This window comes from Malaclemys terrapin, chromosome 17, assembly GCF_027887155.1.
Source record: "Malaclemys terrapin pileata isolate rMalTer1 chromosome 17, rMalTer1.hap1, whole genome shotgun sequence".
NCBI classification, from domain to species: domain Eukaryota; kingdom Metazoa; phylum Chordata; order Testudines; family Emydidae; genus Malaclemys; species Malaclemys terrapin.
Window position 1 is genome coordinate 6611295 of NC_071521.1, and position 14857 is coordinate 6626151.

Here is a 14857-nt window from a genome sequence, read left to right on the forward strand (position 1 = left end):
AGAGGGGTGAAATATTGGAACGGCCTTCCGAGGGAAATGGTGGGGGCGACAGACCTGTCTGGTTTTAAGATTAAGTTAGATAAGTTTATGGAGGGAATGGTTTAATGGTAAAACATAGTAGTCAAGGAAAACCAAGAAATGGTAGGTAAATAGTATAATGGCTAACAGGGGTCAGGCTGGAGACTCTTGCCTATATGCTCGGGGTCTTACTGATCGCCATATTTGGGGTCGGGAAGGAATTTTCCTCCAGGGCAGATTGGCTGAACCTCTGGAGGTTTTTCGCCTTCCTCCGCAGCATGGGGCAGGGATCTCTAGCAGGAGGGTCTCTGCCGATTGAAGTCACTAAAAACAGGATTGGGGACTTCAACAGCAGAGTCCAGGGAAGGGGTAGGGACGGTTTTATGGCCTGCAGCATGCTGTGGGTCAGACCAGATGATCATAGTGGTCCCTTCTGACCTCAAAGTCTATGAGTCTATGAGTCAGTCCGTCTGCCACGCGGTCAGTGGGGATCCTGACCGCAACACACTGACATGGGTTCGGGGTCTGCTATCCCCGGGCCACTTCCCATCTCCTCCTCCATGGGTACCTGTTCATCCTGAGTCTCGTCTGCCGTGTCCCAGATCATGGGCTCCTCCGGGCCCCGAGCACCGGGTAGGTTTGTCGCTCCCTCTGGGCCCTCGGAGGGGGGAAGCTCAGACCGCTCCCCAGGATACCGGCCCTCGGCAGGCTCGGCCAGTCCTCCTCCGGATACCGGGCTCTCGGCAGGCTCAGGCCCGCGGGAGCTTGGGCACCAGCGTCTGTCCTCTCCCGCTGCCAGCCAGCTACTGAGCGCTGTGGCCTGGCCTTTATACTTCCCGTCCCGCCCCTTGACTTCTGGGGGGCAGAGACAGGCGGCAGTGGCTCCGCCCACTCTGGCAGCTGTTCTGACTCGTCCCTTCCAGGGGCGCCTGGGAGCCAGGCCGCCCCGCTACAGGTTATCATTGACTTCAATGATAATTGTGGGTACTTGGCTCTTGACAAGAGTCAGGCCCTAGGTGTCTCAAGTTGGACAAAGCAAGGAATAGAACCCAGGAGTCCTGGCTCCTAGGCCCCAGCTCGAAGCACGTGATGGGAGGGGCAGCACGGCAATCGCTGGAGGATTTTAAGCAGGCACACAAATCATTTTGACTGCTCCTTTACAGAACTATTTCTGTTGTTCTTCCCACACAACGTGAGACTTGTAACAGCGATGACAATTCGACAGACACCTGATTTTAAAGAGTCCAGAGGATTCTCATAACTCGATACTCCTGCAGTTAATGCAGCGTCACACAGCGTTGGATCAGCACCTCTCCCTGCTTTTGTTTGACAGTCTAAACTCCTGAACAGCCTCACGCAGGGCTGTCAGAGCCCTGCTCCTGGGCATCTCAGCACAACCCGCTGGGTGGGGCAAAACTGGTTGGCGCTTCCCGCTGTGTACAAACTGCATGCCTAGCATACGCCTTCTAAGACACGCTTTGTGAAGACTTCGAGTGAGGCTGATCTGAAAGCAATGTGCTAATTGATACGCCGATCTACCTCGTGGGGCCTGTCATCATGACAGTACGTCAGTGCCATCTTAAAGTATAAAAACCTGCCTCTGTTTCCATGCTTTCCTGACAAATAATGGTAAGAGGTCGCTCCAGGAGCATTGGGTCTGCAGGTGTCGGCTGGCAGTGATTTTTGGTTTTTTGAAGGAAATGGTCTTGAAGATATATAAACTCTATTTTGTTATAACCACCGAAGACAGAGGCTCAACTTCAGACAAGCGAGGGCTGTGATAGTTTCGGATGACCTCACTTGGTTCCTAGGTGAAAGTTTGCTCATTGATCATTTCTTCAGCTGTGTAATAGACACAGATAGGTAAAGGACTCACTAGCGTGACTGATGCCCAGGACTGAGCTGTAGCTTAAGTTTTCTTCATTTAATAACTAAGTTTCTGGCTCTTTCTATTAAATGGTTTTGGGAATTCCACTCGTGTCCTCCAATCTCCATTACAACAGAATCCAGGTGTTGGGCATGTTTGTAGCACAGTAGGGGAAGGGGGTTACTTTTAAAGCCAAACCACTGGAGAGATCTCCCTCACGGAGCCCCCTTTTGGTGCCAGCACACAGGATGGAACCTGTGCACACTGCATATACCATCTCTGCAATAGATACTGAGGACAGCATCCAGAATCAGTCCAATTCTCCCACCCCACCATCTGGTGGAGTACCACCTAGACCAAAGGTGTGGGCATCCCAAGTCCTTGAATTATAGGGATGCTCTATAGTATGGTCCTTATTTCTATTCTCCCCTCATGCTCCATACCTTAGTCCTAGCTTGCTGGCCACATACCACACTCAACCCTCCAAGTGTGAGGTGGTCAACCATCACATTCCAATTAACCCATTAAATAGGAGGCATTACGATTAGACCCCATCACCAGAGATGACCACCAGAAACTGGGGGAGGGGCCTTTAGAAGTGGGCGGACGCAGACTACACCCAGTTTTTTTGAGATCTCCTATAACTCTTCACAGTCAGCTTTGGACTTAACTATCTTGAATAATTTTGTATCATCTGCAAACTTTTCTACGTCACTGTATCTTTTAAACAGGAACTTCCCTGTTATCCCATGACTGCTTAGTTTCCTCAAGAGCCCTTGCTAAGGGACCTTCTCAAAGGCTTTCTAAAAATCCAAGTACTCTATATCAGCTTGGTCACCCTTATTCATATGATTACTGACAACCTCAAATAATTCTAATAGCTTGGTGAGGCATGACTTCCCTTTGCAAAAGCCATGGTGACTTTTTCACAACAAATCATGTTTGTGTCTGATAATTCTCAAGGTTCTCTTTGATGTTAGGTTCAAATCACCAGAAATTGAGATCAGATGCAGCACAGTGGCAGCCCAGCTAGTCAGCCCAGAAGGTGTCATTACCTAACTGGCATTCACAAAGGCGCATTGACTCCAGGGCAGAAGGTCCTACGCCCCACTTAAGCCTCATGTTAACAGCTGTGTGTCAAGTGATGCACATGGTTTCATGGCAAAGCTTGTGCCCTAGGGTGAATTTCATGCAGGGGGGTGGTGGCTCGCACACGCTTCGGGAGGGGGAAACTCGCCTGAAATTCCCTTCTCTGGGCACGATACAGGCTTAACATTCTAATAGCATCTTGGCCTACTGGGACTTAGCGACCCTGGAAAGCACCAGGATAGGGTGGGACAAAGCATTGCTGGCGAGGCCATGCTTCATAGCATCACCGAAATCACCGCCATGCTCCTGGGAAATTAGAGCCACTCCACAGCGTCTGCCCTTCCCCAGCATCTTTCATCCATGGAACTCAGACTTTACCAGCTTTCATTCATTTAGCCTCAGCACTCCCGGGGGACAAAAATCCCTGCTTTGCTGATGAGGAACTAGAGACAGAGTGACATGCCCAAGACTGCACTGTAATCTGCGGCAGAGTCAGGAAGGGGATCCTGTGTAACCAAGTCCTGTGTCTTAACCACAAGATCAGCCGATTCCCACTCCCTCCTGGGTTCTATGTGAGGAAACAAACATCACCTTTCTTGTTGTCGAAGACCAAACACTTACAGGAAAGCTTATTCAAATGAAACCTCTCCTGTTTGTGGGGCCAGAAAGAACATGCCTAAATCTTTTTAAATGAGAAAAATACAACATTTATATTTAATCAAACAGTCAGAATCATTCAGGTACAAAATAAATCCACTGATCATTCAACAGTGTTGTCACCTCAGAACCAGTTAATTGTCAACCACAAGCATTGCCACAGCATTAAAAAACACAAACTGAGACGCATGTTCTGAACTGGGGACAGACATTTATATAAATAGGCTCCAACACAAAAAACAAACAAGCATTCATTTTTAACGCCTGTCTCCAATTGTCTTCTCCCACTTTTGTCCATGCTGCTGCCAGACTAAGTGTGTTAACAGAATCAGTCTGTGTCAAGAAGAAGAAGAAGAAAAAAAGAAAGACTTCCGTCTCTAACTTTCCCAATTAGTGGTTTTAAACGAGAACTGCAGTAATATACAGACTTGGCTAAGTGTTGGGAAAAACAGTGCAACCATTTTCCTCTCTTCCCCAGAACTGCGGAGTCAGTTTATTTGACGCGTCACTGGTCGGTAGTGCAAGGAACAGCTGGTACTGCCACGTCTGAAAGCAAGCTTCATTCAGAGACTCCTGTAATAAGGACACATTCACCTCTCATTAGTCACAGGACAGAGTTTCTAAAGCCATTTAAGAAAAGAATCAAAAAGAAATGAGAACAACTCCATGAACTGAGGAGGGATATCAAGGCAAAAAAAAAAAAATCTTTGCACTTATTTGGTACCTGTCAACCAAAAGCTGTTGACATTTTTTATGTTGATCAGACCACAGCACACCTGTGCAGTATGGTGTTAGCCCTGTGAGTACAGGCAAGGAAACCGCTTGCCCTGCAGAGAGTCTATGGTAGAGACATGAAAAGCATCCAACTCCCCAGGCCCTCTAAGAATTAAACACTCCTTTTGCCCAGCAGTGGCTTGTGGGTGATCTTACTCACGTTAAAAGCACTGCCTGATAGAGACCATCTTTTGCACTCTATTTAAAAGTCCACCACTCGGGCCACTGAGAATTTAAAAATCAACAACAGCTGCCATTGCTAGTGTAAGACCTTCAGTATCTTTGCTCCACTGTTGCAGACAAAGCAGCCCAAGTGAACTCCCATCACCAGAACTCTGCTAAGGCCATCAGCACGGGGCACATGGCAGCCAAGGTGTAGAGAAGACACTGGGACAATGTTTAAGCTCTGCAGCAGGAGCCAATAGCTTTAAATACATCCTTCAAACATTCCTCTCCCCAAGAACTCACTCCTCCTTACCTAAACTGTCATCTGCTGTTTTGTTTTTGTTTAAACTAGTCTTATCTTAGCAACCAATCACGCAAAACTCTCACTATCAATTGCAATGCCTTACGGCCAATTCTCACCACTGACTGCAAGGACTCTGGGCTGTTGAGTCCATATGACAGTGGGCCTTTGTCTCTAAAGCTGTCATAAATATAAAGGGAAGGGTAACAACCAAATCCCTCCTGGCCAGAGGTACAGAATCACTTACCTGTAAGAGGTTAATCAGTTCAATTAGACTAGTTGGCACCTGACCAGAAGGTTCAATGGGGGAAAGAAGATACTTTCCAATCTTGGGAGGGAGGGGAAGGGGAGGAGAAGAGGTTTTGTTTGTGCTCTTTGTTTTTGTTCCCTCTTGGAACAAAGAGAGACCAAGCAGGTAACCCAGCTCCTACCGAAATGATACATCTAAAATTACAGAAATTGTAAGTAACAGCAAGGAAATGCATTAGATTATCTTTTGTTTTAGCTTGTGAGTTTTCCCTATGCTAAGAGGGAGGTTTATTCTTGTTTTAGCAGCAAAGAGTCCTGTGGCAAGACTAACAGACGTATTGGAGCGTGAGCTTTCGTGGGTGAATACCCACCTCGTCGGATGCATGTATTCACCCACGAAAGCTCATGCTCCAATACGTCTGTTAGTCTATAAGGTGCCACAGGACTCTTGTTGCTTTTACAGATCCAGACTAACACGGCTACCCCTCTGATACTATTCCTGTTTTGTAACTTTGAAGTTGAGCCTAGGGGACAATCCTGTGTGTTTTAAATCTTTTTATTACCCTGTAAAATTACCTTCCATCCTGATTTTACAGAGGTGCTTCTTTTACTTTTTTCTTTATTATAAAGTTCTTCTTTTAAGAACCTGATGGGTTTTTAGTGTCCTAAAACCCCAAGGGTATGAAGGGGCTTGGGGGATATTTGGGGGGGGGGGGGGAGAGAATAGGACTCCCAAGTGGCCCCTCCCTGAATGTTTGTTAAATCACTTAGTGGTGGCACTAATACCATCCAAGGACAAGGAAAGGAATTTGAGCCTTGGGGAAGTTTTTAACCTAAGCTAGTGGAACACAAGTTTAGTGGGTCTCTCATGCAGGTCTCCACATCTGTACCCCAGAGTTCAGAGTGGGGAGGGAACCCTGACAAAAGCACTGTATAAATGTAGCATGCCTTGTAATTATGGTCTTTACTGCTCATGGCTAAACAAGTGACTTCAGACCTGCATGCCCAGAGTGAAGGCGAGAGAGGCCTGTTTCAAACCATTGCTATAGGCCCGGAGACACGATTCCCCAGCTATTTCTAAGCTGTGCCTCACACAAGTGCCTCTCCAGGTCTCTCTCCTCAAGTGAGAAATAGTGGCTTCACAGCGGAGTTACTAACATTTCTCCCTATGCTTCTCTCACGTCCGCCGCCTCCTCTTCCTGAAGCGAGCACTTCTCCTGGTTCGCAGAACTCTGGCCTCACCCACGTCAGCGGAGGAGCCCGAGACCGATTGGACAGTAAGAGCTTCAGCTCCAGCACCCTGCAACATAACCAGTGACAGGGCATTACGGCAGGCTGAAGATACTTTGGACCGCAGGAAGGACTGGAACCCCCTCCCACAAATCATTCAGGGATTCTGGCAAGGCTGGGAAAGAATGGAACGAAAATAGCCCTCTCTTTATTCCCAGATCATTAAAAGCACAACGTGATGCCTGTTCCCCTCGATCACACAGCCGTGCCAGACAGCAAGTGTTCTCCCAATAGTGAGGAATATTACATATAGAGTGTAGTAAAAATTCATCTAGCCAATGTTTGGGTGTTTCCTCCTGGGGACAGTGATACTGCAAGGATTCAAGCTGGAGCCTTGCTTTTACAGCAGCTCCCTAGCTCACAGCCACTGCTTGGCTGCGTGGGAATGATTCCTCCTCCCACACGATGTTTTTGCCACTGCAGCTGGGGGTCAGGCTGGGGCCCTGCTGAACAAGGGGCTCCAGAGTCTCTCAAAGTGAAAGACTCTTCCCCGCCCCGATGCAGCCACCTGGACTGTGCGCACATTCTAGTAGGTAAAGGGAATCCAGTCTGACTTCTCCCCATCAGCTCCCCACTGCTGAAATGAAGCAGCTCTGACTGAATGAAGGCAGGCGGGCGGCAGGACCCGTAAGTCTTCGCCCACCCCAGAGCAATTTGGGAGCCCCTCCTGGGTACGACCCACTGTGCTTAGCACCCCAGTATCTGAGCTTGTGGGGCTGACGCAGGGGGAAAACCTAGCTGCAGGTTCTTCCCTGAGGAAAAGGGGTGAAGCCAGCACTATTTTAACACCCTTCTTTGATCAGCTCTTCTAGGAAGGGACTGCTGGTAGCAACATAGGAACAAAGGAATAAGGATCAGGAGAGCCCGAGAATGAGGCATAATCACCGTCCACCCCTTCGGTGTTACGGAGCTTCAGCAGGAACGTTTTGCCCCCAAAACCCCTTCCATCGGACAGGCATACAAGCACTTGGAAAACCCTAGTCTAGCCACATGTGACGCTGTGGAGTAGGAACCTCACATTCTACATAGGGACATAGGTGCTCTTTCCCTTACATCCTGGAGATGCAAAGACCACCGTGTTCCCTATCCACAATGTAAGGAATTCTCAGACACACCCAATCCTGCTAACCCAAGCTTTCCTGGAAGAGGTAAACAGCTGCAGGTCTTCCCCTTCTGCTTTGCTCTACTGTAGTATCCACCAGCACAAGCCTAAAAGGAGGAGTTTTATGGGAACCACCACCAATTCTGTAAACAGGAGCTTTGAAAATAGGTCTAGAAACAGGGTTAGAAGTGAAGGATCATTTTGTAGATCAATCTCTGATAATTTTCATATGACTTTACATTGTGCCTCTTCATATAACCTTGTGGTGGGTCTACCCACGTGTGACCTCTGTTTTCATGGGACTTTGTATCAAAGCCTCATTTAGAAACTTTGCATTGCCCTTGGTATAATATTATAGTCCCTAAGGATAGAATAAGATAGAAGAAAAAATTATTTTTGCTAGCAGTAGAACAAGAGCTCTCCCCGCCCCCACTCTTAATCAATTGCCCTGTTGAATGAATGAGGTGTGGATGAGCAAGGCATGGAAGGCAGCACCTCCAAACAGCCTCAACTGTTGGAGAGGGGCTGGGAGCCAAACCCAAGAACAATAAAACGTGTCAAGTGGGCTCATTAAAGACAAGCAGACATACTGACGTCCTCGGGGGTTAGAAGCAAGCACCTTCTTTTGGAAACACCCTCTTTGCAGCATTGGGACAACACTCAAAAGAAAGCAGCACAAAGGACCAATGGACACAGACACAGAGTTTGAATCTGGTCTAGATTTGCATAAGAGGAAAGCTGCTATAAAAGTGAGGTGTCTTGCACAGGACCCCGGGTCTCGTCTTGTCAACATGGGAGCATCGATCCGGATCGGCAGAAGCCCGGCTCCACCCCCTCCCCCATCTAACTCACCTGGCCAGTGAAGTTAAGGGGAGCAACTAATTGGTAACAACAAGACGGAATGGGTTTGTGTGTGTGTGTGAGTGTAAGTGTAATATATTATATGCATATAATACAGTGTTAATGAATACATGTATTACTAATAAATGTGGCATTTTGTCTTATTCCCCCTGAAAAGATCCTGTGCAGTACTTTAAGTACAACAATTTGTGTTTTAACACTATAAAGAGAATTTAAGTTACTGAAAGTCTCTGAAGATCGCAACCAAGAAATGCACGATTGCGAAACCAAAACAGACTTCTGTGCCGTCATGGCTACCAAAAGCCCTACCCAAATTCTCCAGATTCCCTCCGACAACCTTCTACAAAGCAGCTCTGGGTTTACATCTGCAGCCCAGTGAAAACCTGGGGGTACTGTAAACTAACCTGAGCTTCATATTTAACAGAACCAGAGACGCTGCTCTGACTATGCTGTACCTACTGACTGGGTGCTCCGGGGAAGAGGGCTTTGGCATGGGTGGGAAGGAGTGGTGCATAATCCGGGTCTAACATGTTGCATAGGCACTTGATCCTTTAGGGGTGGCGGGGGGGGGTCCAATCCGAGTTCCGTGGATGCAGGGTATTGCGTGTGAAGCAGGGAAACTTTTCCCTCGTTCTCAACACGTAAAACCATACTTATTCAAAAAATGAAAAAAAAAAAAGTTACGAGCCAAACCTGGCCCCACCAAAGCCAATGGAAGTTTTGCCATTAACTCCAATAGGAGCAATTCACTGCTTTGACTTTACCTGATTAGTGATGTCAGCATCCTCACTCCCAGGGACAATGCCAGTTGTGCTATCCAAGGGTACTTCCGCTGGTTCTTTCCCACAGCTTTCTGCCTCCATCAGTTCCTTATCAGCAGGGGACTCCTCTTCCTCACTCTCTGACCACTGCCAGCGGCTGGAGAGAGTCGTAGTCACAGTGGGAGGAGACAGAGTTGCTAGGACGGCTGGGAGAGTAAATGCTGCTAAAAATCTGGCTTTCAGCAGGAGATAGGCAGGATTATCGCCGAGTTTCCGCCACACCAGCTCTCTGACAGAAGGCAGACCAGCCCCAGCGCCCCCATCCTTGCGCTCTTCAGAGGCCCCGAGGCACGACACACACTGCTCCAGCGTCTTCTTCTGCAGAAGCAGCCTGGAGAGCGTTTTCAAGTTGCACAAGAAAGGCGGCAAGTAAGCCAAGCTGGTTTCCAATGGGGGCACCGGGATGCCCCGCTTCCCTCTCAGCCACTCCTTCACCGAAGTCTCGTCCTCAAGGGAGAGAAGGCTGACGTCCAGGAGATTCTTTTCGGCACTGGGCGTGGGCAGTCCAGGGGGGTTGTCCACTTTTGGAGTGCTGTCCACTTTTGGGGTGCTCTGTGGCTTTGGGAAGATCGGCCTGTTCCTGGTTACCTGTGCACCAGGAGCATCTGAGTTCTCTATGTTGTTACACGCCAGAAGCCGATCCGGCCTTTGCACCAGGCTCCCTTCCAGCAGGATGTTTGGATTGGAGGCGGCCCCGGTGAGTGCATTGCAGTTATTGCTCTCACCCGGGCCAGGGAGACTTGGTGAGCAGAGTGGGTCAGCCCACGGAGTGCTTGCAGGAGGCTTTGCTTGGGGCAACACCACAGGGCTGGGGTGCAGAGCTGCTCCTTCATCTGGAAGGCTCGTTGGAGTTGCACTCCTCTCTCCAGAGGAGTCGGACATCCTCGAGAGGCTGTTTAAAGATGCAGGAGCTAGAGGAGTCATGCTGGGTGAGTTGTGCCCAGGATCCGAGCAGGTTACGGATGAGGAATGAGTGGAAGGGTTTAAGCAAACAGTCTTCCCTGAGGGTGCCCCTTCCGCTAACTGTGGGCTCAGCACTTGTGTACCTGTGCACCCGATGGGAGGGTGACTTGCTTCGGGTGGCATCTGCAGCACTCTTGGGGCAGGGGTCTCTCCAGTCCGACTCTGATTTTTGCCAGCACTGCCTACGATCCCAGCTGCAGGCTGCTTCCCTTGGCTATGAACACTCACCAATGCTTGTACCGAGGTGGGGATCAAACCCTGTGGCGTTACCACCCAGGTGATGGGCATAATGTTCTTGGGAACCACGGGAGACCCTCTCTGGGGAGCTAGGATAGCAGGCAACAGATTGATTGGATTCTGCTGTGATGTGACCAGTGCTGGGGCACAAGTCGTGGATGTGGAGGGAGAGGTTTCCTTGGGGCCTGACTTCATGGCGGCAGGGTTCAGAGAAATGGCTGACGACGGCATCAGTGCAATCTGATGGGGCACAAAGGCATGGTTTTGCAAGACTGCAGGTGCTGAGCTGCCACTGAATGGTTGAGCTGTCTTGCACCGCTGGGACAGGCCATTCTCCCCTGCACCCATGGGTCTCTCCTGAGAAGCCTCACCTTTGGACACATCTCCCAAAGCTGCCTCACTGAGCTCTCTCTCGGATTTTGCTCTCCTCTCGGAGGAGCAAGCGCTCTCTGCAGATTCTGGGGCTGGAGATGAATGGCTTCCGACAGGTTTGGGAGAGGAGACAGAAGCCATGACAGGAGTAAATGGAGATAATGACACTGGTACACACGCTGCCGGAGCATTCCTGCTACCTGCCAATCTAGCTGGCTGAGGCTCACTTCCTACTGGTGGGGCAGGAATTACCTGCTGCACAGGGTGCTGGATTATCACAGAGGGCGAAACCAACACCTGGGGGGCAAGAATCACTGTTCTCTGCAAAGCTTTCTTAGCCCGGGACTCCCGCAGCCTCTTCTCCCTCAGTAATTCGGAGACGGTTTTAGGCTTTTGCCTGGGAGTGGGAAGAGTAGGGACACCCGCTGACACAGCTGCAGGGTTTTCTTTTGCTTTTAAGGCAATGGGTTTCCTGGCTCTTCCCTTTGCTGGGACCCTCTGGGAGCGGGGCTGTGCTGGCGAGCCTGCAGAAAGAAGAGATTTTATCAATGCTTGTAAAGCCAAATGAGGCTTTAAAAGTCGCGCTCTAGCTATTAAACCAGAGGGTAACTTAACATGGTAAGTAACACACGACTGCCATTCATGCTAAAGGGGAGCTCCAGGGGACTCTACGACAGAAAATGGATCTAATCCGCCCTGTTCTGAGGGCCTCTAAAAAAGGAGTGACACACTTGAATCCCAGTAATGAGGAGTGAATGTAACTATCGTCCCAGGAGTCGTGTGCAGAACTTACTGGCAGAACTATATTCCATGGAAGGGAACACACGCTCAATCAGGTCAATACAACACCAGCATTCAGCACCAGTATTAGACCGTGCCAGGGTGCTCTGCCAGAACATCTAGCCTTCAACAGCACTACAGTGCTAATGTCCAGAGAGGATGTCACAGCATTGTTGGTCACCCTGTCCCTCCAGAATCTTTGCCCTTCTTTATTAAGTGGCAACTTTCTATAGCCAGTAATGGAATGATCAAATACCACCAGCTTAAAAGCCCCCAGAGAGGAAAATGAAAAGCGATTTTGTTCTTGAGGCTTTTGTCAGATTAGATTGAGAGTCGTATTAACCAGTGATTAACTAAGCACAAGTCCCTGTATATTGTGAAAATAAATGGAAGTGTTAGGGTAGGTACCTGAAGAGTTCTTGGAACGGCCGGAGGGCTGCAAAAAAGGAAACAGATTATGAATTATGTTCTTGGGATATCTAGAGATCAGATACATGGCACTGAAGTAGAGGGCACTCATATTGTGGGTATATCATTTCTCCAGATGTTTCTGGGAGGGCTTTGTACTCCAGCAGAAAAACAGGATTCTGGCAGCTATACATTGGCGCATTAGCAGGAAAATATCCTCAGGACACTGAAAACATATGTCAGAAGTGGACCCCAATAAAACTACTGATGTCAGTGCAAGTCTGATTTCTCTTATCTTCCCTTCTGCTGACGCCACATGCCTCTTTTAGAGAGTTTGAGCTGCAGGTTCACAAGACTTGGCCTAGAACGGGAGTCAGAACTTCTGGTAAGAGACACACACAAACAATCCTCCTTGGTAGATGTTGCTGTTCTTGGAGCCAGTTGGCACCACTTTAATTATTCAGCCACAGAGCATCAGCTCGTGAAGGCAAGGGCCCAGCTGATCCTTTCATTACTGTGAACACCAACAGCAAAGACATCTTTACTATTTTCCCCATTAGCTCCCAGGCACTACTGCAATACAGATAAAGAATTGTTTTATTGCCTGCACATACGGTATGACGGGGATGTGTGGGAGAGCCTAGTACCAGCTTTTGAAAAGAGAATCATCAGCAGACCCAGCGAGCATAAGGCATCCAAAGCTTGGACTGTCTAGACAAGCCATTTAGCCAGTTGTAATTACAAATTCACAACAGCCAGTTCCTCTTCTAATACAGCATTTCACTAGTACATCTCACAGAGCTTTACATAGGTAAGTGACTTTTATTAACCTCATTTTATAGCTGAGGGAAACAGGGGTTAAGTGACTAGACTCTGGTCACCAAGAGTTAGTGGCAGAACTGGAAACTCAACCCAGGTCTCCCACTGCCCAATTCGGTGCCCCATCCACTCAGCCACATTAACATTGGGTTTAATCTCCTCTGTGAGAGGTACAAAGCAGGAGCTGACAAACAGGATACGTACGGCTTCCCTTAACAAAAGCAGTCGGTGATTTCCACCCAGGCGCCCCCTCGCGGCCCGCACGATGGGACAGGGTTTGAAACAACGCGCACAGTACCTGCTGAAGTCTCCTTGTATTCCCAGCCATGGCCTTGATGAGGTCTGACTGCCTCATCTTCCTCTCACGAATAACCTTCATGCAGCCACTAGTGTCAATCTGGAAGAGCTGCAAGGAGATGAAAATCTTATGTTAAAGCTCAGCTCGGAAGAGAGGCATTCTGGGGGTGAAGGGGACGGCACCCTGCAAACAGGAGACATTTCATTTGAAGAAGCTCGGCCCTTTTGTTGCCACTGGAAAGAAGCTAAGATTTTTTTAAAGCTGAATTTACAATCATGGCTTCTTTACGTGGGCCATATAAATACAGCGAGACGTAATGATTCGAGAGCAAAATGAGGTGTCACTGATGGATGTTAAATATCTATCAAATACAAGTATAAAAATAACTGTTAAAACTCTGGAGTCCAGTTAATGCAGCGGTGCCCACCTGAATGAAGAGCGTGAACACTGGAGTGCTGGCCAGTGTGACTGTCTGAAGCTGTTCTTGAACAACAAGAGCTGGAAAAAAGAATCCAATGTAAAAAAAAAAAGTAAGTGGACATTCACATAGGCGTGCGGAGGGTTATGAGCAGCACCCCTCCAATAGTCAACATTTGAGGAGCTGAATAACGACACTTGCAACTCACCCTGCTCTTATAAAAGACTCTGGCAAAAGAGAATCCCCTGTTAAGATGTCAGAATGACCACATATTTTCAGTAAATAAATGAGCATAATTCCCTGCCTCTTGATTAACAGTGACTGGTGGATAGGAAAAAGTACTGCCTCAATAAAATCGAACCTACACAGGAGGAGTGTGGTCTAGTGGTTAGGGCAGGAGACTAGAAATACAACTCCTGGGTTCTATTGCCAATTCTGCTGCCACCTTGCTGTGTGACATGGGGCTACCCACTTCCCCTGTCTGGGTCTCTGGTATCTGTACCGTAAATGGTAAGAGGTAATGCCACTTACCTTACACCTCAGGTGGTCAAAGGTGCTTTGAGATCCCGAGATGAAAGGTGCTGTGTCCTAAGGCACAATCCTGGAGCCCTGTTTAAGAGTCTGGTGCCATGCTTGTGCAAGGTGGGGGGGAAGGGGGAAAAACAGTTAGAAACCTGATGGGGTCAGTGGTACCTTTTGTCTGACGGGACGCCGCCCTCTCGGCTCTAAAGGCACAAGGCAGTAGGACATTGCCCACCCACGGAGTCACTGCCATCAGGAGCCTCCTCTCCAGGTTCTTTCTATGGAATTGCTCTCTCTGGCGACGGTACTGTTTCTCCTTAATGTTCTGTAATCCCTGCAGCACCTGGCCAACTGACGTGCCCGGCGTCACTCCAGAAACCACTGCTGAAGAGGAGACATAAGGCTTCCGTAGCCCGTCTTGCTGTATGTGGCGGAACAAAGATATAAGATTATAAAAATTGAAACCAGCAGCTGTAAATTAGCAGAGCTCCATGGAATTCTATGGAACGATGCAGACATATGCCAGTGGAGGAGCTGCTCCAGTGGGTTTTTATTCCATTTTACCAGGACACTGGGGTCAAACACTTACTGTGTGTTAAAATAAAGGCTGCAGGTTAGAAGAAAGCATATACACCCTGGATTTCTTACCGGGGCAGAGGTTATAGGTCAGACAACCAACATTAAATGATTATAGCAGAGCCGTAAGGTTGCTTAGGTTAGGAATTGAGAGTACTGTTATCCTTCCGTTTCTCCTTCACAAAGTGCATCAACGTGAGTTCCTAACCACGTCTTTAGGGATCCCAAAATTATTAGTTACAGGGCATTCTACTATTTCAGTGTAGATGG

The 14857-nt window shown here is 48.4% G+C and overlaps 1 protein-coding gene across 2 annotated transcripts in view; it reads right to left on the reverse strand.

Annotated features, from left to right (window-relative positions):
• Positions 1 to 3822: 3822 nt before the first annotated feature.
• The window catches only part of SNAPC4 (small nuclear RNA activating complex polypeptide 4), a 31148-nt gene continuing 20113 nt past the window's right edge, over positions 3823 to 14857 (reverse strand). For both annotated transcript variants that reach the window (XM_054007373.1, XM_054007374.1), the window contains 7 exons: positions 14183 to 14432; positions 13499 to 13569; positions 13072 to 13179; positions 11955 to 11982; positions 9138 to 11290; positions 6279 to 6420; positions 3823 to 4204 (listed from right to left, as the gene is read on the reverse strand). In XM_054007373.1, coding sequence (XP_053863348.1) covers positions 6298 to 6420; positions 9138 to 11290; positions 11955 to 11982; positions 13072 to 13179; positions 13499 to 13569; positions 14183 to 14432 — 2733 coding nt within the window. In that variant the 3' untranslated portion in view covers positions 3823 to 4204; positions 6279 to 6297. The remainder of the gene's footprint in view (positions 4205 to 6278; positions 6421 to 9137; positions 11291 to 11954; positions 11983 to 13071; positions 13180 to 13498; positions 13570 to 14182; positions 14433 to 14857) is intronic.